We start from the raw sequence: 21,921 nt of genomic DNA on the forward strand, positions 1-21,921 counted from the left end.
TGACTGGAGTTTATACGCTGGCATAAAGGATGTCCAAAGTGGATGCCAGCTCAGCCCTTGAGGGACCAAGGCTAAGACTGGAATGCCCGAAAGAATATATCTGCTCCTAACACCAATTTGTGCAGGTGACCTCGGGGCTGAAGGGAACGTGACCACCATAAACTGGCAGAATCAGCAGGAGAAACAAGGCAACAGGAGTGAAAACCAGCAGAAACACACATTCGGAGTTTGGATAACGATATTATCAGACATAGACTGTAAAACAAAAATATATACTAATAGGGCTTAAATAAAGAACAAGCTTGAAGCTATGGCCAAAGTATAGGAATTATATCAAGAGGCCTAACAGACTTGAAAACCTAAATGAACTTCTAAAATAAAAAATACAATAACCAAAATTAAAAATCCAAAAGATGGGTTAAACAGCAGATTCGATGTGGCTAAAGAGAACATTACTGAGATAGGGATCAGGCATCCATCACAGATTCAAGTATTCCCACATAGACACATCATAGTGAAAATGCAAAAAAGCAAAGACAAAGATAAAACCTCAAGAGCATTAGATGGTAAAAACAGAGATTTCTTTCAAAAGAACAATACCACAACATGGATGAGCCTCAAAAACATTATGCTAAGTGAAAGAAGGCAGTCACAAAAGACCGCGTATTGCAAGATTTAATTAAAATGTCCAGAATAGGAAAATCTACAGAGACAAAGAGTGGATTCGTGCTGGGGGCTGGAGGGTGGGAGATGGCGAGTGTCTGCTAATGGGCACAGGGGTTTTTTTTGTTTATTTTGAGGGGGGATAAAAATGTTCTAAAGTTGGATTGTGGTTGCACAACTTTTAAGTGTATTAAAAAACCATTAAATTGCGCACTCTCGGCAGGTGGATCTTATAGCATATAAATTATATCGCAATAAAGCTGTTTTAAAAAAGAACAGCAGTCAGACTGACAGGTGATGATGTCTCCACAGCAACCACGGAAGCTAGAAGACAATGGAATGCTGCTCTCTTCAAGGCGCTGGAATGCCAGCTAGAATTCTGTACCCAGTAAAAATGTCCCTCAGTAATGAGGTCTAGCTCTGGCTGGCTCAGTGGATTAAGCACCAGCCACCAAAAGGTGGTCCATTTGGTTCCTGGTCAGTGCACCTGCCTGGGTTGCAGGGCAGGTCCTCAGATGGGGGCGTGCGAGAGGCAGCCAATTGATGTGTCTCTCACACATCAATGTTTCTCTCTCCTCTTTTCTCCTTCCCTTCTCCTCTCTCTAAAAATAAATAAATAAATAAATAAATAAAATATTTAAAAGAAAAAGAATGAGGTCTAAATAAGGACTTTCAAAACAAAAACCAAGAAAGTTTATCACGAGAAAATTGTCCTAACAGGAATTTTAGAACAGCAGTTCTCAAACTTGGCTTCACATTACAAACACCAGACAGTGTTAAAAACTCCTGACCCCTTGGCCCACTCCCAAGGATTCCCAATCAATTGATCTGAGATGTGGCTTGGTCTTTAGGATTTTTACAAGCTCCCCCACGCAATTCAAAAGTCCAGCCGAGGTTGAGAACCTCTCTTTTAAGGGATGTATGTCAGGCAAAAGGAAAATGATCCCAGGTGAAAGTCTGAGATTCATTCATTCAACTGACATATAATCCGTAAGCACCAGGAACACAGCAGGGAGCGAAAGAGACAAAGTCCCTGCCCTCTAGAAGAGGGAAACAGACAAAAAACAAGATAAATAAGTAAAATATGCTATTAGATAGTAATACATGCTTGGGGGGTGGGGGTGGAATGAAGCCAGGAAGGAGACTATGAAATACCGGATGTAGATGCATATATGAAATTTCAGATAGAGTAGACACAGAAAATCTTTCAGTAAGAAACAAAATAAAGGGAGAGAGCAAGCCATGAAGATATTTGGATCGTGCAAAGGCCCTGAGGTGGGTGTATAGTCTGCCTTGTTCTAGGACTCAGAAGGCCACTGGGGCTTGAATGGAGTGAGCCAGGGAATAGTAGTCAAAAAAAGGGAGGAGGCAGTTTACAAGTTTTACCAGGCTTTTGAGTGAGATGGAAACTATTGGGAGTGTTTTGAGGAGTGACATAGTTTGATTTACATTGTAACAGGACCCTATGGCAGCTGAGTGGAAAATGGACAACAGGGGCCAAAAGGAGAAGCAAGGAGCCCAGTGAGGAGGTTGTAAAACCCCCGAGGAGAAGCGACGGAGAACAGCGGGATGGGGTGTGGAGAGGGTGAGAGGTGGCAGATTCTGGATCTATTCTGCAGGGGGACCCCACAGGACCTGATGATCTATGGGATGAGGGGTGGGAGGAAAATGAAGGGGCAGGTTGTCTGGAGGATGCCAAGAACTTCCAGCGTGTCGCAGGCAAACGCAAACTTCGTTAGCAGCCCTTTAAATAAACAGGTGGAGAGCAGTCTGGCTGGCTGAGGGTGAGTTCCTGAGCCCTCCGGGTCCGAATACAAATCCGACTTGGTGGTCTCGGGCAGTTCTTAAACAGCGTCTTCGTTTCCTCGTCTGCAAACCCAGCTAAGGACCGGGTCTGCGCACCCCTGTGCTGGTGGCTTGGCGGAGCTGAGACCCACTCCGTCCAATCCCCGTCCGCGGCCGCTGCCCCGCCCCTGCCCCGTCCTTCCCGTCCCCCCAGCCACCCGGCGGAAGTGCCGGCTGGGCTGGGCAGGAGAGAGAGGGTCGGGGGAGTCGGGAATCCATCCGAGGTGGAGTGGGGCTGCCCGGGGCCGACAGGTTGAGCGCCCGGGGCCGCCGTGGACTGGGACAGGGCAGTGTGCGGCTGCGACTGCCTACGGTGGGCCGGGTGCTGGGGGTAGGGACGGGTAGGGTGTCCCGGATCCTGCGACCATCTCCCGCCCCTACTTCCGGGGCCGCCACTTTCACTTTCTCTTCCGCCGAAACTGCTCCCCTCCTTCCGACTCACTGGGGCTGGAAGGCTGGGAGCTTGGCTGAAGTCACGGAAGCCGGGGCGCTCCCAGCGGGGAGAAGTGGGGGCCCTGCCTGGGGCTTCCCAGCGTCCCGGCGGTGCGGTGTCGCCCCGCCAATACCAGGCCTGTCCCGTTTTTTTCGGTCGCCCATTGCGGGCTTGGCTCGGTGCCTCCTGCCTTTTCATCTCCCACGCAGGGTCCCGGCTTGTCCCCTATCCCAGGCCCCGTCCCCGATCCTCGGGGAGTGTGATGCCACCGACTGCTGCAGGGGACACCGAGGCACAAAGAGGGCTCAGGCCACGCTGGAGGCCCCTGGCCGGGGCTGAATTGCTCCTGATCGCTTGCCCTCTGCCTAGTGACCTGGAGATAGCATTTCCCCGGAGCTAGAGCCCCCTCCTGGGGTGATGGGAGCAACCACGCCAAATGGACGAGAAGACCAAGAAAGGTGGGCAGAGGCTGGATGCGACTGGGAAACTTCGGGTGGAAGGTTGGCTCTGCTAGGACCCTTGCTCCCCTGCCGAGAAAGGCCTGGGAGAGGGGCTTTATCCCTGGCCTCCCTCTGCCCACTCGCCCTTCAGTTTCCTCCCTTGGGGCCCAGTTACTATCGGAGCTGTCTGGTCATTCATTTATGCGGTGGCCCTGAGGCCTCCGTGGGCCAGCTCTGGGCTGAGATGGGAGCTCCCAGAGGACACAGGAAACCTCCCAGGCTGGTGGGGGAGACAGACCTCACTGATCTGAACACCAAGGGTCCTTGCCTTCCCTCTTGCCCTCTCCACCTTGTGTTGTAGAACATAAATCAGGTCATGTCACACCTGCTCAAAAACCCTCTGGTGCTTCTCTGGGTTCTTAGAACAAAGCCCAGAGCCCTTGAGTGGCCCACTGCGCCCTTCTGGCTTGGCTGACCCCATGGTCTTCCTCTGTTCACCCCTTGGTTATTCTTCTGGAGCCCTCCCTGGCTGTTTCTGATCTAATCCAACCACTTCTTCAAGGCCTTTGCTCTTACCTTTCTCTCTACCTGGAACACTCTTCCCCAGTTGGGTCTTGAAATATCCAGCTTCTCCTCTTTCAGGTCTCAGGTTCAATGTCACCTCGTCCTAGAAGCCTTCCCTGATCTCCTTGCCCTGTTTAGTTTGTTGCCAGCATGGACCACAATCTGTTTTTCTCTTCTATTAAACTTGTCTGTCTTCTTACTAGGGTGAAAGGTCCTGTTTATATAATTCACTGCTGAATCCCACTTTCTGGGACAGTGGCTGGCACACAGTAGGAACTTAGTAAATGCATACTAGCCAAATGAATGGAAGTAAGGGGGACCTGGGGATATGAAGGAAAAACAGAACCAAATGAGGAGGAAGGGGTACTGGGGCGTATCAGAGAAGGCTCCTCAGGATATGTAGGAGTTCACCAGGAAGACAGAAGAAGCAGCATGTGCAAAGGATCCCCTCCTGTCTCCGCCCTTACCCCAGCTCCTGAAAATTAACCCTGTGCTAACTTGTGTCCACTGTGTTGAATTTTAGCCGAGGAGATGGCCCTGAGACTTGCCCGAGCAGTGGCAGGCGGGGATGAGCAGGTGGCTATGCAGTGCGCCATCTGGCTGGCAGAGCAACGCGTACCCCTGAGAGTGCAACTGAAGCCTGAGGTGTCCCCAACACAGGACATCAGGTGAGGAGTGCATGGCTGGCCAAAGACATAGGGCTCGCTGAACCCCAGTGGGCCATAATATATTCTTGCCGATAGAGTTACTCTTTTATTTTTACCTCTTTCACAGAATTTATTTTACACTTATTATACCAAACGGCATCTTAAACACTGACATAGAAAACGCCTAATAAGATAAGGCAAAGACAAAAGTGTTTATCTTATGAGAAATGAGATACACCATCACTTATCATCTTAAAAAATGATTGAACTTTAACTTTCTTAAACATATAATTCTTTAAAAATTGTATATTTATTTATTTTAACCCTCACGAAGGATATGTTTATTGATTTGAGAGAGGAGGAGGAAAAGAGAAACATCTATGTGAGAAAGAAGCATCTATCAGTTGCTTCCCAAACACGCCCCGACTGGGGATTGAACCTACAACCTTTTTTGGTGTATAGATTGATGCTTCAACCATCTGAGCAACCTGGTGAGGGCTAAGTTTTTTATTGATTGATTGATTTTTTTAGGGAGAGAGGGAGAGAAACATCGATTTGTTGTTCTGCTTATTTATGTATGCATTAGGTTGATTCTTGCACGTGCCCTGACCGGCGCTCAAACCTACACCTTGGCATAGTGAGCAGTACTCTAACCAACTGAGCTACCCAGCCAGCGCTAACTTTCAAATTGAACAATGCATTCACGAAACAACCTGCAGACTTTGAGTGTTAGCAAATTAAAGAACATTTTTAAGCAGACACGACTGTCCTAAATTGTCTATTAAGTAAGAATTTTTCACACTTTACTTATAGTAGCGGTAATGGCGGAGCTGGAGAACATTACTCCTTCTCCGAGCTGTCCGGCGAGAACCACCAATAGCGTGGTGGAACTCGGGGCCCTTCCAGTGCCACTGCTCCCGCTGCTTGCAGAGGTCAGCCCTCGCCTCTCCCCGTGCCTGTGGTCTAGTTTGGTGATCCACTGGGTGTCAGGCTTTCTTCTGCTAGCCTTGTGGAATGGGTTGGCGAGAACAAACTCGGAATGTGTACGTGGAATCTTCAGCAACCCAGCAAGGATTGAGGACTCTCAGAGCCGCGCTAGAACAGTCATTCTTACCGGCAGGCTCTGGTGTCAGGAGACCTGCCTTCAAACCCCAGCTCTGTCACTAATCAGCTGTGAGATCTAGGGCAGGTTATTTCACTGCTCCGAGTTTCAGTTTTTGTCATTTTAAAAATGGGGCAATGGTAGCAGCTACCTAACAGGGTTGTTAGGGGCTGCTTTAGGATGTTAGGCCTCCTGTTACAGAAAAACACGTAATAACAGTGGCATAGACAAGTTTGGTGGCAGGCAGTCCGGACGCGGAGGATCTGCTCCTGGGGTCCTCAGGGTCTCATGCATCTCCTGTCTTGTTATTTTGCCGTTCGTGGCCTCCTTTTGAGGTTCACATCTCAGTCCAAAATGGTTTCTCCAGCTCCAGTCATCATATCAGCATTCTTTTTTTTTAAGATTTTATTTCTTTATTTTTAGAGGGAAGGGATAGGAACGAGAAAGGGAGAGAAACATCTATGTGTAAGAGATAACCAATCGGTTGCTTCTCGCATGCCCCCAATTGGGGACCTGGCCCGCAACCCAGGCACGTGCCCAGACTGGGATCGAACCAGTGACCTTTCAGCCCACAGGCCAGCACTCAATCCATGGAACCACACCAACAAGGGCACATCAGCCTTCTTATCAGCAGGGAGGAGGAAGGGAAGAAAGGTAGCTCCTCCCACACTTCTTTTAAGAGCACATACTTCTCAGAAAGTTACATTTCTTCCACTTGATTTCTGTGGACCAGAACTTACTCCCCTAGCCACACTCAGCCTGAAGGGAGGTTGTAAATAGAGCCAGGCAGACTGCAAGAGCGCAGAGGCTCTTGCTCTGGCCGGGCAGCTCAGTTGGTCAGAGCGTTGTCCTGACTTGTCAAGGTGGCAGTGTGACCCCTGATCAGGGCACATATGAGAATCAACAATGAATGCATACATAAGGGGAACGACAAATCCATGTTTCTCTCCCTCTCAGAAAAAAAAAAAAATCAATGAAGTTTTTTAATGAAAGAAAAGGAATTCTGGGGTTCTCACAGCAAGAGAAGCAAGAGAAAGTGGATACTGTTAGTCTTTGGCCCAGGAAACCTGCAAAAAAAAACCAGCTGGGATTTTGATGAGGGTTACAGGGAGTCTCTAGATCGATGGGCCATTTTGTTTGAAATAAAATACTTACGTATCCTCTTCTTGATACATCAACTTGAGAGGGTACCTGTGCCTTCCTTGTTATGAAAATGAGGAATTTAACGTACTCCTCTCTCACCTTTCCTTTTCCTGACTTTGTGATTTTTGTGAAAGTATTGCAGTGCAAGTCTTCCCAGTTGACGCTTCTTGACCCCCCGCCATCACAGCACTGTAGTTTCTGCTGTGAAACCGCTGCTGCAGCCCCCTGCCCGTGCTGTTCCGCTCGTTGGGTGTGTCCTGCAAGGTCGACAGCTGATTCCTGGTGGGCCCGGGCCCGGGCCTGGGTGGCAGCGTGCGCCCCCGGAAGGGTGTGTACAAAAGGCGGCCAGTCAGTGTTTCTCTCTCACATCAGTGTTTCTCTCTCCTTCTCCATAACTTGCCCCCTCTCCAAAATACAAAATGTATGTATATTAAAAAAAAATACTGCTGCGCCACAGCTTTGTTTATAGCCATTGTACTTGTTAATATTATAATATGATTAGCTGTTACATCAATCGGTAAAAGATGAGTGTTGAAAGAGAATTGTTTTTATGAAAAAGAAGTTGATTGCTTTAGAAAGACAACATAGAGACATGTTACAAAAAAAAAACAAAAAAAACAAAAAAACAACTTACCACTCTAGGGTGAGGCAATTGTAAAAAGAAAAAAGAAAAAAAAAAGATAAAAATCCAAAAGAGTTCTGTACTGAGATGCTTTGAGAGTGTCTTTAGGTTTTTGCTCCACTTTAAAGAAGCTGATACTGCAAATCATGGACTATGTATGGTGGGCACGGTTCATCCAAAAATAAAAAACGGGAAACTCCCAAGGCAGGTTCACACTCAAAAAAAGCCACTGGCCGTTCCCCTGGAGATCGGCAAATAACTGTGTATATGTCACTTGTGAGGTAAAATGAAGTGTTTAAGGTTTGTCTGTGACTGTTTCTGTGATTCTCCGCTTGAACGGATTTTCTGATTGAACTGATCAATACTGACTGAGGACATTGGATATGAGGGCTCCAACTGTTATTTTTTTGTTATTAGTGCTAACGTTATAGCTTTTAGCTTTTGTTTTTTTAAACTATCATTAAGGCTTCTGTGCTTTGTCTCTAGGTTGATTCTAAAAATCTAAACCCACTAAAATAGCACTTTCCATTGAATTATGGAAATATTATTCATTGTAGGACAAGTAGTACTATTGAAAGTGTATACACTTTTTAAAAAAATGCATAATCTTTATTATATTTTTTCCATCACCGTTTTGTCCCCTTACCCCCCGCAGCAGTCACCGCCCTTTTATCCCTGTCCATGCGTCCTTTTTGCTTGATCCCTCCACCCCCAACCTCCACTGCCCCCCACCGACCAGCTGTCATCTGCTCTCCATCAGTGAGTCTGTCTCTCTTTTGGTTGTTACTTCAGTTTGTTCATTAGATTCCACATATGAGTGAAATCATGTGGTACGTGTCTTTCTCTGACTGGCTTATTTCCCTTCACATAATGTCCTCCAGGTCCATCCATACTGTTGCAAAGGGTAAAATTTTCTTCTTTACAGCCGAGTAGAATTTCATTGGGTAAATGTCCCATGGTTGTTTTGTCCATGGGACATCTATTGATGGACACTTGGCCTGAAAATGTATGTATGCTCTTTTATATTTGAAATGTTTTGATGGTGAAGGTCTAGACCTCTTAATTTCCTTTTAGTTCTCTTCCATTCTCCTGCATCAGACTCAGCTATTTGTATTTCTTTTATTTCCAAAACTTTTCCTATGGGAAAGTGGATAGTAAACTTTTGAAGTTTTTACATGTCTAAAAATGTCTATATTTTGCCCTCACTTCATTGATAGTTGGCTGGGTGTTGAGAATCATTACCCTGAAGAATTTTTGAGAGTATTTTCTGGAGTATTTAAAAGTAAATCTCAGATATTATTTCATTCATGAATAATTTGATGCCTTAAAAAAAAAATAAGGACTCAGCCTTGGCCGGTGTGGGTTGGTGGATTGAGAGCCACCCTGAGAACTGACAGGTTGCTGTTCAATTCCTGGTTGGGGCACATGCCTGGTTTGTGGGCCGGATTCCCGGTCGGGGGCATGTGGGAGGCAGCAGATTGATGTTTCTCTTGCATGTTGATGTTTCTCTCCCTCTCTTTCTCCCCCCTTTTTCTTTATCTAAAAAATAAATAAAATCTTTTTAAAAAAATAAGGACTCAAAAGTAACCTTGATACCATTTTCACACCTAAAAAATTATTAGTCCTTTAAATCCTCTAATACTCTGTTTATATTCAGATTTCCCTAATTATCTCATTACTGCTTTTTACACTTGTTTGTTCCAGTGTGATCTGCACATAACATGTCTTATTATTGTCTAAGCCTTTTTTATTCTCTATTTTTATGCTATTAATTTTCTTAAGAAAACTGTTCTTTGATCTTTAGAATTTTCCTACATTCTGGATTTATTAGTTGCCACCACAGGGTGTCATTGACTATCTCTCCTTTTTCATGTGAACTTGTAGTTGGATCTGAAGGTTAGGTTAATCAGGAGTCACTTGTAAATTTCCAGTTCTTCCTCATTTCCGATTGCTTGATGCAATGTTCTCCTAGATCTCTCTGATGGTATGAAATGAGCTTTACTGTTACTGTTTTGCTTCCTAATTTATGTTTCGTCTGGGATCATTTCTGGTTTTTCATCTTAGCTCTCCCTTTTTATGCTTTTGGTCTTCCAAAGCTGCTTTAGGATCCTTAAGAAGGCTGGTGTTTGAAACTACTTTCTCTGGAAAAAGACTGTTTGGATTGAAATCCTGCCTCTAACACTTATTAATTGGTTGCTTGGCAGAGTCACCATAACCTGTCGCTCACGTTTTTGTCTGTGAAATAGGGATAACAGTAGTACCTGCCTCACGGGTTTGTTGAGAGGATTCAATGAGTTAATTCATATCAATTCATATCACGTGCTTTGCAGAGTCTTAGCATTCGGTAAATAACAACTGGGGGCTGCTGGGGGCTGCTCAGCTGAGGAGCCAGGGAGGGAAGGATAGAAGGGGTTGGGGAGGCGGTGAGGGGCCAGGTCAAGGGCCTTTGTGTGCACGGTGAGTGCGGAATTCCTAGGAGCAGTGCGTGGCCATCGGAGGGGCTAAAGCAGTGGATTCTTATAAAAGAGGAAGCACAGGGGTGCGAGAATTCAGGAGATAGGCCTCTCACACAGCCTGGGGGCTCCTGTGCGTGTGTGTCCGTGTCACGCGCAAGCGTACAAACTGGCCCATGCTTACAGCTGGTGGCGGAGGTCGGACCCGCAGCCGGAACCCTTGTTCCCACCCTGTTCTTCTCTGCAGGCTGTGGGTGAGTGTGGAGGACGCTCAGATGCACACTGTCACCATCTGGCTCACAGTGCACCCTGACATGACAGTGGCTTCCCTCAAGGACATGGTGAGTGAGCAAACAGAAGGGAGACATCAGGGCCGAGGCTTCCCATTTTGCCCTGGCTGTACCCCGGTCCCCCTTCCCACTCCCTCTCTCTGCACCCCACCTCCGCCAGGTGTTCCTGGACTATGGCTTCCCGCCGGCCCTGCAGCGGTGGGTGATCGGGCAGCGGTTGGCCCGGGACCAGGAGACCCTGCACTCCCATGGGGTGCGGCGGAATGGTGACAGTGCCTACCTCTACCTGCTGTCAGCCTGCAACACCTCGCTCAGCCCTCAGGAGCTGCAGCGGGAGCGCCAGCTGCGGATGCTGGAGGGTGAGGCTCTGCTCCCGAGGGACGGGACTCACCTGCGGTCGGGACTCACCTGGGGTCGTGCGGCTAGACTGGAGGAGCTGAGCCACAGTGGGGAAGAGAGGCCAGAGGACCCCACCCTGGGAGGGAGTCATGTCGGGACCCATTTTGGGAACAGCGGCCTAGGGGAGAGGACCTGAGTTCAGGCCTGGCTCTGGCATTTCTCCGCTGTGTGGTCTCGGGTGAGGCCTTGCCCGTCTTTGCTCATTCGTTTTCTAAATTTGTAAATTAGATTAGATGATAATCACTAGTGTTTAAATGTTTTACTTCATGTTTTTAAATATTTCAAACCTGCAGAAAAGTTACAGAATTGTACAAAGAATTGTATCACAAATTCCTGGTGGACCTTTTGTGTGGGTTCCCCAAATAGTAACATTTTACCACATTTGCCCTGCTTTATCATCCTGTCTATAAAATTATTATAAAATCTCTTTGTATCCATATAAATAATTTTTTTCTGAACTGTTTTCAGATTAAGCTGCAGACATACTGGCCCTCTCCCATAAATGCTTCAATTCAGCGTGTATCACCTTTTAAAAAAGACTCACTTTCTTGTACTACCACATGCAGCTTTCAAACTGAGAGAATTAACACAGATACAGCGCCTTCATCACACGTCCCTTGTAACATAAGCCCTGGCATTCAGTTGCCTCTCTCTGTCTCTCTGAGTCTTTGGTCTCCTCAGTCTTCCCTTGACCCTCCTGACACAGACGTTTTGAGTCCAGGCCAGTTTTTGGTTTTTGTCCAATGTCCCCTCATGAGTGGACCAGTCAGTATTTTGGCAGGACCACCGCAGGAGTGTGGCTTGTCCTGGGTGCGTCACTTCAGAGCAGTGGATCTCCGTTGTTCGGCAGGGTTTTTAAGCCCCGAAGACTCAGGAGCATTCTCGGGTGGCGGAGGGACCCTCAGCCAGATCTGGGTCCAGCTGGTAGGACCAAGCTGGAGACTCATCCAGGGAGGAGGGAGAGGACAGGAGGGGCTCTGTGCAGGATGCAGGGTTCCTGGCTGACTAGGGCGTGTGGACGAAGCGGGTTGCATGGATCCGCCAGACTCTTAACCGTTCTTTCCAGATCTGGGCTTCAAGGACCTCACGCTGCAGCCCAGGGGCCCACTAGAGCCGGCTCCCCCGAAGCCTGGGGTCCCGCAGGAGCCAGGGCGGGGGCAGCCTGACGCTGCTCCTGAGCCCCCACCGGTAAGCTGTCCGTCCCCCGTGTCCCTGACCCCGCCTGCCCTGGCCCCTCGGCGCACTGAGCTCACGGAGCCCTTCGTCCCCAGGTGGGCTGGCAGTGTCCTGGCTGCACCTTCATCAACAAGCCCACGCGTCCTGGCTGCGAGATGTGCTGCCGGGCGCGCCCCGAGACCTACCAGGTCCCTGCCACGTACCAGCCGGACGCCGAGGAGCGAGCACGGCTGGCGGGCGAGGAGGAGGCGCTGCGCCAGTACCAGCAGGTGGGCGGGATGTCCCCAGGCGGGCGCCTGCAGGCTGGGCCGGGAGGTGGAGGCCAGGAAGGGAGGCCCCTCCGTGCTGCTGCTTCTCCGCAATTGCTGCCTTGCCCCCTCACGGACACAGGGCAGGCAGTGACACCTTCACTTCGCTGTGACCCTCCCTCTCCTGGAGGTCATCCTGTGGCTGAGACCTTGCTCCCTGGCTGTGACGCCCATCCAGGCTCACATGCCCTGCCTCTAGCTCTGACATACACACCAATTGTGCATGAAGTGCACCTGGTAGACACCCTGGCTGCGCCCCATCTGCCACTCCTTCACCCGCCTGTGACCTCCTAGCTCTGCTTTACTCAGCCTTGACCTCACCCTGGACCCTTCGACCCCTGATTGCCCTGCCTCTCTGGCCGTAGCCTACCCCTGATTTCCTGTGACCCCAGGACCTGGCCCCTCTCTGCTCCCAGGGGGGTTGACCCCTCCACCCCTGGGGCCTGCACCTCTCCAGCGCACCACCAGTTGTGACCCAAGCACTGATTACACTGAGGGGCCCAACCGTGAGAGCTCCCCGTCCGATCAGATGCCCCCATTTCCACCTGTGTGTCCTTGGGCCTAGTGCCGCCCTGACCCGCCCGAGCCATCACCTCACTCCTGGTCCCGTCTACAGCCTTGGCCTGGCCCATCCTCCCTCCTGCCTTGCTCTGCTCCCTTATGTACCACTTCCCCCTTCACACACCCCTGACCTACTCTGATCTTGACCCTCCTCCTCCACCTCCATCCCCTGGCCAGGCCCCAGCCCCACCCGGCTTGGCAGAAATGGGAGCCCTGTTACCTCTGACCTGCTCCTCAGACTCTGGCCCCCCTTCCTTTCCCTACTACCATTGCCCCCTCGCCTGGCTTGGCCCCTGATTGCAGCCCAGCTTGTTTCTGCCTAGCCCTCCTCTTGCCCTGGGCCCTACCCTTCCTAGCAGCTCTTGCTCACGCTCACACTCACTGCCTGGCCACCCCCACCCCTACCCGGGGATCCTGTCTCCCAGCCTTGTCCCTATTCTGGGAGGGATCTGACTGCAACCCCTCGTTGCCCACTTCCTGGTCTGACTGGCCCCCGGCCCCGCCCCATGTGCCCAGCGCAAGCAGCAGCAGCAGGAGGGGAACTACCTGCAGCATGTCCAGCTGGACCAGAGGAGCCTGGTGCTGAACACCGAGCCCGCCGAGTGCCCCGTGTGCTACTCGGTGCTGGCGCCCGGCGAGGCTGTGGTGCTGCGGGAGTGTCTGCATACCTTCTGCAGGTGCGGGCCCACCCCCAGCCAAGTGTTGATGGGCCACCAATTACCCAGGGCAGAAAGGGGGTGGGTCCTGTGCTCACATCTGATTGGATACCCACAAAACCCTGCCAGGTAGGCGCTGTCTCCCCATTTTGCAGGAGAGGAGTGTGAGGTACACAGCGGCCGCATGGCTCGGGCATTCTGGCCCCAGAGCCTGCGCCCCTCACTACTCCCGACCCAGGCCCATGCCATGCCGGGGCATCGCAGTCCTAGCCCTGGCCACCTGAGCCAACCTCTGGCCCTGCACCTGGCTGGTGGGCAGCCTGCCCCCTTCCAAGGCTTCTCCCCAGGCCCATCCGAAGACCTGGGCTGGGGAGAACACATCCTGACATTTGGTGAGCAGCGCCTGGGTGCCAGGGGCTGTGCTCGGCCTGGGTATCCAGGAAGGAAAGTTCCGCTTCTGCCTTCTGGAGTTGGCATTCCAGTGGGGATGCCAATTATTTGTCAAATAATCACTAATACGGTTGTAAATTGGGACAAATGCCAAGTACCAGAGGATTATGGTAAAAAGAGCAGGGGCCAGGGAAGCCCTGGAGGCCGCTGGTGTGGGTGCGCGCCTGGCCTGTCTGCAGGAACAAGGGTTCGGTGTGGCGGGAGCAGAGGGGTGGACAGAGCTGCCAGGGGCGTGAGTCATGGGGACTCCGCGCAGTTAGGGGCTCGGGCTTGTTCTGAGCCTTGTGGGATGGGAGTTGCTGGGGAGGGGCATGGTGGACGCAGGGAGCCCGGGAGGAGGCTGCTGCAGTCCTCCAGGCAGTCGGGGCTGGAGAACTGGACCGGAGCCGCGGGGCGGCCGGGAGTTGAGGCCATAGTATCGGGCTGGTGGGAAGGACAGGAAGGGAGGGAAGTGCTGCGGAGAAGCCACCAGGGGTCAGACCAACGGTGTGAGAGTGGAGCCCCGATAGGTGGGGTTCTGACCCTCACCTCCACTCCATCCCTCCCCCAGGGAGTGTCTGCAGGGCACCATCCGCAACAGCCAGGAGGCGGAGGTCGCCTGCCCCTTCATTGACAACACCTACTCCTGCTCAGGCAAGCTGCTGGAGAGGGAGATCCGGGCGGTAAGGCCGGGGCGGGGGCGGGCGGGGGCGGGACACCCCGGTCCTAGGGCGCCAGGCTCGGGCAGCAGCCGTATATCTAGAGCCCTCTTTACGTGGGATGCTGGGGACCCAGGCAGTGAACAGGGCAGGAACGGGGGGAGATAACTAGTCAGGAAACCCCCTTGTGAAGGAAAGACCGCCGAGCAGTTAAGAGTGGGCCTGGGTGACCTCCAGGCAGACAGCCCTCAGTGCCGCAGTCCTCTCGTCTCAGATAACGTCAGAGTTAGAGTTAGTTTCTGTTTCAAGAGTTGCGAAGATTACAGCAGAGGATTTGTGCAAAGCATTTAGAGTGGTACTTGACACCTGGCAAGCCCTTGTCCGTTAGCTTTTGCTGTGTAACAGGTCATTCAGACTTAGTGGCTTAAAACAACCGCATTTAGCTCATGAATCTGCAAGTCAGTAATTTCGGTTGGGCTTATCAGGATGATTCTTTTGGTCCAGGTTGGGCCTAGCTGATCTCCTCTGGGCTTAGCTGGTGGGTCAGCGGTCCTGGACCGGCGTTCCATGGTCTTACTGAGACGGCCGGGATGACTGCGCCTGCCTCCACTGAGGCCCCCCCGCCTTCCAGCAGGCTGGCCAGGCTGCTCACTGGCGTCTCAGAGGTCCAAGAGCAACGGGCGGCAGCCTCAGGGCAGGAGTGCTTTCCAAGTCTGCTCCTTTCACACTTGCTGCTGTTCCACTGGCTAAAGCAGGTCACATGCCCAAGCCCAGATTCTGTGCAGGAGGGGACCGCCCGCGAGTGTGGAGTCAGGGAGACGTGAACAAATTGGGGCCGTTCCTCCAGCAGTGTGTCACAGTGCTATCTCCGTCTGCACCTGCCTGTGTGTTTGCTGTTGTTATTGTTACTAACGGTGTTATCACGTTCTCGCTCTGATTGTTGGTGCTCTTGAGCAGGTCCTCTCCCTTCTCTGGGCCTCCCTCTCCCCAGCTGTGAAGTGGACTGTTTGGCTTAATTTATAGGTTTTAAACTGCTGAGGAATGGCCTTCCCAGAACTGGGCATCTTGGGATTCCCAGGCAAAAACATGAGGCATAGTCATGTGCCTATGGCCAAAGGGGGCTGAGGTCCAAGTGGGAGACCCCACAGGCACACAGACCAGACCCCTGTTTCTTCCCATCACTCCTGCCTCTCTCCTGTGACCCTTCTTCTGAAAACCCTGCTCCCGCCACCCCCCGCCCCTTTCCCCAAGCTTGTCCTGGGGCCTAAGGAGTTCTGCCCCGGGGGGAGGACAGGCAGAGGGGTAGAACTGGGGAACTCCCGCCCTTTACCCCAAGAGCAGCCCCATTTTTATCTCATTTGTGGGGTGTCTGAGGAGGGCAGCTCCAGGAGTTGCTGAGGCCCCCTCTCTGCCCTGGGGAGCCCGCAGTCGGTGCCCAGAGGTGTTTCCTGTGCAGTCCACCTATGCCCTGGGGCCCCTGCGAGTGACGTAACCTCAGAGTGACCTGAGAACAGGCAAGTGTGGCAGAGAGGAAAAGGGACAGGGATCAACAGAGCCATTCAGTGGGGATTGTTTCTACAAGAACCATGCCTAAAGCATAGAGAACCAGTAGAGAAATGAAAGAAAAATCAGCATAAAGCCCATCATCCCAGAAGATCCCTGATTTCGTTTTTCTCCTGTTAACTTCAGAGTCTCTAGGATGACATGTTTTTCCTGTTTAAATCAACTTTATTAAGGTCTACTTTGCTTCCAATAAAATGCACCCATTGTACGTGCAGTTGGGTGAGTTTTGACAAATGTATCTTGTAACCACCACCCCAATCAAGATCTAGAACATAGGCATGATTTTTATTTCATTGGAACTGGCAGACACACAGCTTTTGCTATTTGGCTACAAAATCTTTCTAAATATTATTATAAATCTCCATGGCACATCTTGTTTATACCTCTTCTGTTAATAATCCCAATGTCTCAGTTTGTAAGTAATGCTTCAGGAAACATTTTGCTTAGTGTCTCTTCTTATTATTTTCTTAGGATAAACTTGTAGAAGCCAGTGAGTCCCAAAAGGATCAGAAAGGTTTGGGATGGTTGTAACATTATTGCCACGTTGTTTTCTCAGAGTGAAATGTACCAGGATTCTGGTTGAACCCCCTATTTCCCAGCATTGCTTGTTACCATTTTTGTGTATTTTTTGTTGCAGTAAAATACATATAAAATCTACCATATTAACCCTTTTTAACTGTGCAGTTCTGTGGCATAAAGTATATTCATGTTGTCAACAATAAAAATAAAGGACAAAAAAGTATGTTTACATTGTTGTGCAGCTATCATCACCGTCTATCCTCAGAAGTTTTAATCCGCTTTCTGAACGGAGTTTTTAAATACTGATGTGAAGAAAAGAGCCTGGGGTGGGGTTGGACTGTATGGGTTGGGGGCCTTCAGGAGGATATTTGGTGGCCAGGAGGCCACATGCCAGGTGTTCCGAGCCCTGGAGACCAAGGCTGTGGTCTCTTGGCAGCTGCTGAGCCCCGAGGACTACCAGCGCTTTCTGGACCTGGGTGTCTCCATCGCTGAGAACCGCAGTGCCTTTAGCTACCACTGCAAGACCCTGGACTGCAAGGGGTGGTGCTTCTTTGAGGATGATGTCAATGAGTTCACCTGCCCCGTGTGTTTACGCGTCAACTGCCTGCTCTGCAAGGTGGGGATGGGGACCCACGCTGCTTAGTCACCTTAGTCCTGCCAGGAGCTCACTGCCAGTCGGTGCTTGTTCCGCAAAGGGCCTGGTTGTCATGACTTCAAGCTCCCCGTCATTGAGGGTGCCCGGCCCCCAAACTGAGCCTAATCCTTGGGCCAAGCGCTGACCCTGGACTGAAACCTGATCCCAAGTCCCTCCCCAGACAGAACCTCCATGTACACTGAGCTCTGGCCCGGGCCTGAGCCCTGACCCCGGCCTGAGCCCTGACCCCATGCTAAGCCCCAGCTCCTGCCCTGCACTGAGCCTGGACCCTAAACCCAGGCCTACCCCTGCCCCTGACATCTCAGCAGTTGATTGGTAAAGAGACTGGCCAAGAGTAGGCACGTCCGAGCCTAGCCACCCTAAGCAGGCTTAGCTTCCGAGCACCAGGCTTGCATGTGGACCTAGCTAGGCACGAGGGGCCGCAGCCTGGGTGAGAGGGGGTCTAGGGGTCTCCGTGCCCGTAAGGACTTGGAATAAATGGGTATGTAGGACTATCATACACGCTGACCCTGGCTTCACTTGCCTGGCCTCAGCAGGGGGATGACTTAGAAAGCGAGGTCCTCTGCGGAACAACCCTTGGAGGCGCTAGGTGTGTGCGGATGCCTGTTCTGTGCCCCACCTCTCCCAGGTGCCTACCTGGGGAGCCTTCTCACCTCGAGCCCCTCACTCGCTGCAGGCCATCCACGAGCAGATGAACTGTAAGGAGTACCAGGATGACCTGGCCCTGCGGGCTCAGAACGACGTGGCCGCCCGGCAGACGACAGAGATGCTGAGGGTGAGGCCGGGGCAGGGCTGAGGGCTTTGAGTTGCGGGAGCTAGTAGGGGCATGGGGACTTCTCAGAAAGGGCTGCGGTTCCCAGGGCCCTGAGGCTCTGACCTCCCTGCTGCTCTCACTCCCATCTGGAGCTGGGGCTTGGGGATAAGCGCTCAGGTGACAAGCAGCAGAACAAGTGACTGGGTGGAGGAAGGGAGGAGACTGCAGAAACGGAGCAGAGGAAAGTGACTCACTCCACCATCCAGGTGGCGGAGTCTGCAGTCTCTGCGGCGGGGAGGGGGCCGGGCAGGGGAGGGGCCGGGCAGCCACCCCGCCGGCCCGAGGTCAGCCCCTGCTCTGCCCCAGTCCATGCTGCAGCAGGGCGAGGCCATGCACTGCCCGCAGTGCCAGATCGTGGTGCAGAAGAAGGATGGCTGTGACTGGATCCGCTGCACCGTCTGCCACACCGAGATCTGCTGGGTCACCAAGGGCCCACGCTGGGGACCGGGGGTGAGTCCTTGGGAAGCAGAGGCTCAGGGGAGCTGTGGGAGGCCCCCCCACATGGGCCTTGCCTGAGAGTGAGGAATATTTTGTGATGTGAAAATTATATGAAATCTGGCCCTGGCTGGGTAGCTCAGTTGGTTAGAGCATCAGCCTGATACACCAAGCTTTTGGGTTCGATCCCCGGTCAGGGCACATGCAAGGGTCAACCACTGAGTGCATAAATAGGTGGAACACCAAACTGAGGTTTCTCTCTCTCTTTCTCTCTCTCTTTACTCCCGCTTTCCTCTTCCTCTCTAAAAATCAGTAAGTTAAAAAATAAAATTAAAAACAAATGATATGAAATCTGGATTTTAGGACTGCCACGCTCATTCCTTCACATACGGTCTCTGGCTGCTTTTGTGCTACAGAGGCAGAGACTGGCCCGTGAAGCCAAAAACTGTCTGGCTCTTTACAGACAAAGGCTGTGACCCTTGCCCTAGAGGACAATGATTAAGGGTTCAGCCTGGAATCGGGGTGGCTTGGGTGCTTGACCCTGGCACACGCGTGCTGTGCAGGGCAGGCTGTTCTGCCTTCTCTGAGCGTCAGCTTCTTCATCTGTAAAATGGAGGTGGCACCTGGGCCTGTCCCCCTCAGGCTTGTCAGAATCAAAGGGAAAGGTGTGAGAAAAGTGCTTAGCAAGGTGCCCATCATATTGCAAGCACTTCGTATGTGGTAGCTGTCCAGGGTGCGTTGCTGGAATTGGGGGTCATGGTGGTTCCATACACACAGGCATCGAGAGAGATGGAGGCGGAAGGAAATGGCCGCTTTCCGTTCTGCCCATGTGCCGACCCTCACAGAACACACGGAGACCCCCAGCCCCTCTCCCTGTTCTGGGTCTGGGATAGGCAGGCAGAGGCCATGCAGTTGGGGTGCCCAGTGGCCTCCGTCAGGTCGCCGAGGCTGAGCGGGCCAGCTGAGAAGTGGGGGGAGCCTGCCCAGACGACGGCCTGGAGTGGAGTGTGCACTGTGTTGGGGTGTGAGGGAACAGCGGGGGGCACTGTCTTCCCTGCCCTGACCTTCTCTTCCGTCATCCCCCAGGGCCCCGGAGACACCAATGGGGGCTGCCGCTGCCGGGTGAATGGGAGTCCTTGCCACCCCAGCTGTCAGAACTGCCACTGAGATGAAGATGGCCCGGTCCCCACGCTGACCCAGCCTCATGTCCACAAGCTGCTGCGGGACAGGGCAGGTGCTTTGGCTCTGATTTCTGGCCTGGGAGATGCCTGTGTGCTGTGCTGAGACGGGCCCAGCAGAGGCCCACGCCCCTGGGCTGCATGGGCGGCCTCGTTTGCTGTGTGTGTTGCAAGTGCCCTGCCGGAGCTGTCTGTTGTCCACAGCCGCCTCTGCCCCAGTGCCTTTGCCCTTCCCCTGGGGCTTGCTGGCCAGACCTCTCATCTCTTCTGTGCGGCTCCCACTCCGCCTGGCCTAGCCTTAAACACAGCCCTGGCTAGAGGCCTTGCTGGATGGAGCCTCTGGGAGCCTCACGGGAGTCCACCCTCTCACCCCCGTCCACCACCGTTTCCCACACCCGGGCACTCGCAGCCTGCCACTTCCCCTGCCGGCTCTCTGGGGCTGACTTTTCTCTGGCTTTGCTGTTGAAGGCCTGGGGCCTCTTAGAACTGCTGCTAATCCCATTCAGAGCCAAGAGGGAGACCAGGGAGCACACCCCCCTAGTCCAGATTCCGCCTCTCCCTCTTTGCCGCTGGTGTAAGCCAAATAAAATGGTTTTCCAGGAAGGGATGTGAGTGATGTCTGTGAAAGGCACGTGGCCTGGGATCCTGCACACACGCACGATCCCGAGCTCTCCAGGAACTGCAGCAGGAAGCATGTATGAGAGCTGCCTGGCACCCCTGCGCCCAGCTCAATGGGGCAGGACGCTCCCCGCGACAGGCGGAGTTTGCAGAGTGCCGAGAGAGACCGCAAAGCCAGGCCTGCAGATCCGTGCGGGCGTGGGGGTGGGGAGAGGCTGAGCAGCAGGTACGGGCTGGCAGGAAAAGCTTGCAGCTGCCTCTGGCCGCTCAGTGGACATCCAAGGTTGGGGAACAGACATTTCAGGACCAGGTGAAGCTCCTGCAGTTGAGGGGTTAGGTTGTCCATCCTAATTTTAACATCTCAGGCAAGATGCCACAGTATTATGTAGTATTGATATAGTCCAGCAATATTTGTTAGTCCCCTTTCTGTGCCGGCCAGAGGTTAATAATACATAGTTCTGGGTGTACATTCTCTTAAGTTTCTGAGGCCTTCCCCGGTGAGATCGGGTATTTGACGGCCCGCACGCTGGGGCTGTGATGTGGATCATCACAACAAGCGGAGCATGTCTCTGCTGTTCAGGCCTGCACTCCTGGCTCCAGAAGTTGGGGCATGTGGTTTTGGGGGAATGGGCTCTATTTGAGCCCCTGGAAACTCATTGCCACCCTGCCCTTGGATGCCAAGACTAGAAAGAGGCGGCCCCGGGCACCGTGAGCAGAGCTCTCAGAGGACAGGCATGCCTTACCCACTCCCTGTGCTGGCTCACAGCGCTGAAGGGGGGCCGCCCCCCGGGGAGCAAGACATGGCCAGCAGAGCCACCGGCTCGGAGGAGCAGGAGCAGCTGAGACCTGGACTGCAGGAGTGAGACGGCCCGCTCAGGGCAGAATGCTCTCTACCAGCTGCCCCCGCCTCCTCTCCTGCCGGGGCCCATCTGGCACCCTTCAGGGGCCTGGGCCCAAGAGAAAGGCAGAGAATGTTCTCTTGGTTGAGAGGACGCACACTGTACATCCTCTGTACCAAGCCACCGTCTGTACTCAGTCCACCCAGTACTGTTTGAGAAATGTGAATTTGTTGCCATTTTGAAATGGAGAGAGAATCTATAGGCCTAGCCTTTCTTGAAAGGGTTGAAGTGTGATAATCTCAGGTCTTCAATTCCATGTGGCAGGAACAGCCGGGTCACACAACAGAGCTCTCTTCACGAGGGTGCCCACCACCCGCCGGGTGACCATGGTCTTCATCACCCCCAGTGTGCCACACGCTGGGGTATTTTCAATGCCCTTGCACCATTTCTCCTCTCCTAAATATTAACAGGTAGGAAGGACGTATTTCTTGACCTATGGTTGTATAAAAAGGGAGAGCAAGGCAGGCAGAAGGCCTCACTGGCTGTGCGCGCACTTGGCCCCCTTCATCCACAACGTGAACAGGGAGTTTGAGTTTGAGGCAGCCTCCCGTGCCATACTCACCGTACCAGCGGGGGGAGGACTAAAGTTAGGTTCCCCCTGGCCACGTGGCTCGGTTAGAGCGTCTTCCCAGTACGCCCACTGGGGGTTTGATCCCCAGTCAGGGCATGTACAAGAGTCAACTAATGAATGCGTAAGTGGAACAAAAAAATGGATGTTTCTCCCCTCTCCCCACCTCTCCCTCTTTCTAAAATTTAAAAAAAAAAAAAAAAAAAAAAAACCACGACCAGCTCATGGGCAATCTCTACTGCAGGGTCAGGGGGAGGTGCCGCCCTCTCCCAAGGGGTTACC

General features: G+C 52.4%; 1 protein-coding gene across 2 annotated transcripts; it reads left to right on the forward strand.

The window, feature by feature from the left end:
• The first annotated feature begins 2,705 nt into the window (after positions 1–2,705).
• RBCK1 (RANBP2-type and C3HC4-type zinc finger containing 1) lies at positions 2,706–20,159 on the forward strand. 2 transcript variants are annotated; one of them, XM_054573926.1, is made up of 13 exons: positions 2,706–2,760; positions 3,176–3,399; positions 4,469–4,613; positions 10,160–10,253; positions 10,363–10,561; positions 11,668–11,789; positions 11,873–12,046; positions 13,163–13,323; positions 14,303–14,414; positions 16,909–17,088; positions 17,804–17,902; positions 18,248–18,391; positions 19,463–20,159. In XM_054573926.1, exons 2-13 carry the CDS (start codon positions 3,378–3,380, stop codon positions 19,541–19,543), a joined length of 1,533 nt encoding a protein of 510 aa, XP_054429901.1. In that variant the 5' UTR covers positions 2,706–2,760; positions 3,176–3,377; the 3' UTR covers positions 19,544–20,159. The 2 variants fall into 2 exon arrangements, with proteins under 2 accessions (XP_054429901.1, XP_054429900.1); XM_054573925.1 differs by lacking the exon at positions 2,706–2,760 and having other exon boundaries at positions 2,818–3,399.
• The last annotated feature ends 1,762 nt before the right edge of the window (positions 20,160–21,921 follow it).

This window comes from Pteronotus mesoamericanus, unplaced genomic scaffold (genome assembly GCF_021234165.1).
Source record: "Pteronotus mesoamericanus isolate MK-2021 breed Mesoamerican mustached bat unplaced genomic scaffold, CSHL_Meso_final contig_25, whole genome shotgun sequence".
Taxonomy (NCBI): Eukaryota; Metazoa; Chordata; class Mammalia; order Chiroptera; family Mormoopidae; genus Pteronotus; species Pteronotus mesoamericanus.

What these genes read in the sequence shown, in the direction of transcription:
- RBCK1 (XM_054573926.1), top strand. Translation starts at nt 3,378, where the DNA reads ATGGACGAGAAGACCAAGAAAG. An exon ending in GGACGAGAAGACCAAGAAAG is followed by an intron (nt 3,400 to 4,468) that starts GTGGGCAGAGGC and finishes GTTGAATTTTAG; the next exon opens with CCGAGGAGATGGCCCTGAGA. An exon ending in TGGAGAGGGAGATCCGGGCG is followed by an intron (nt 14,415 to 16,908) that starts GTAAGGCCGGGG and finishes GTCTCTTGGCAG; the next exon opens with CTGCTGAGCCCCGAGGACTA.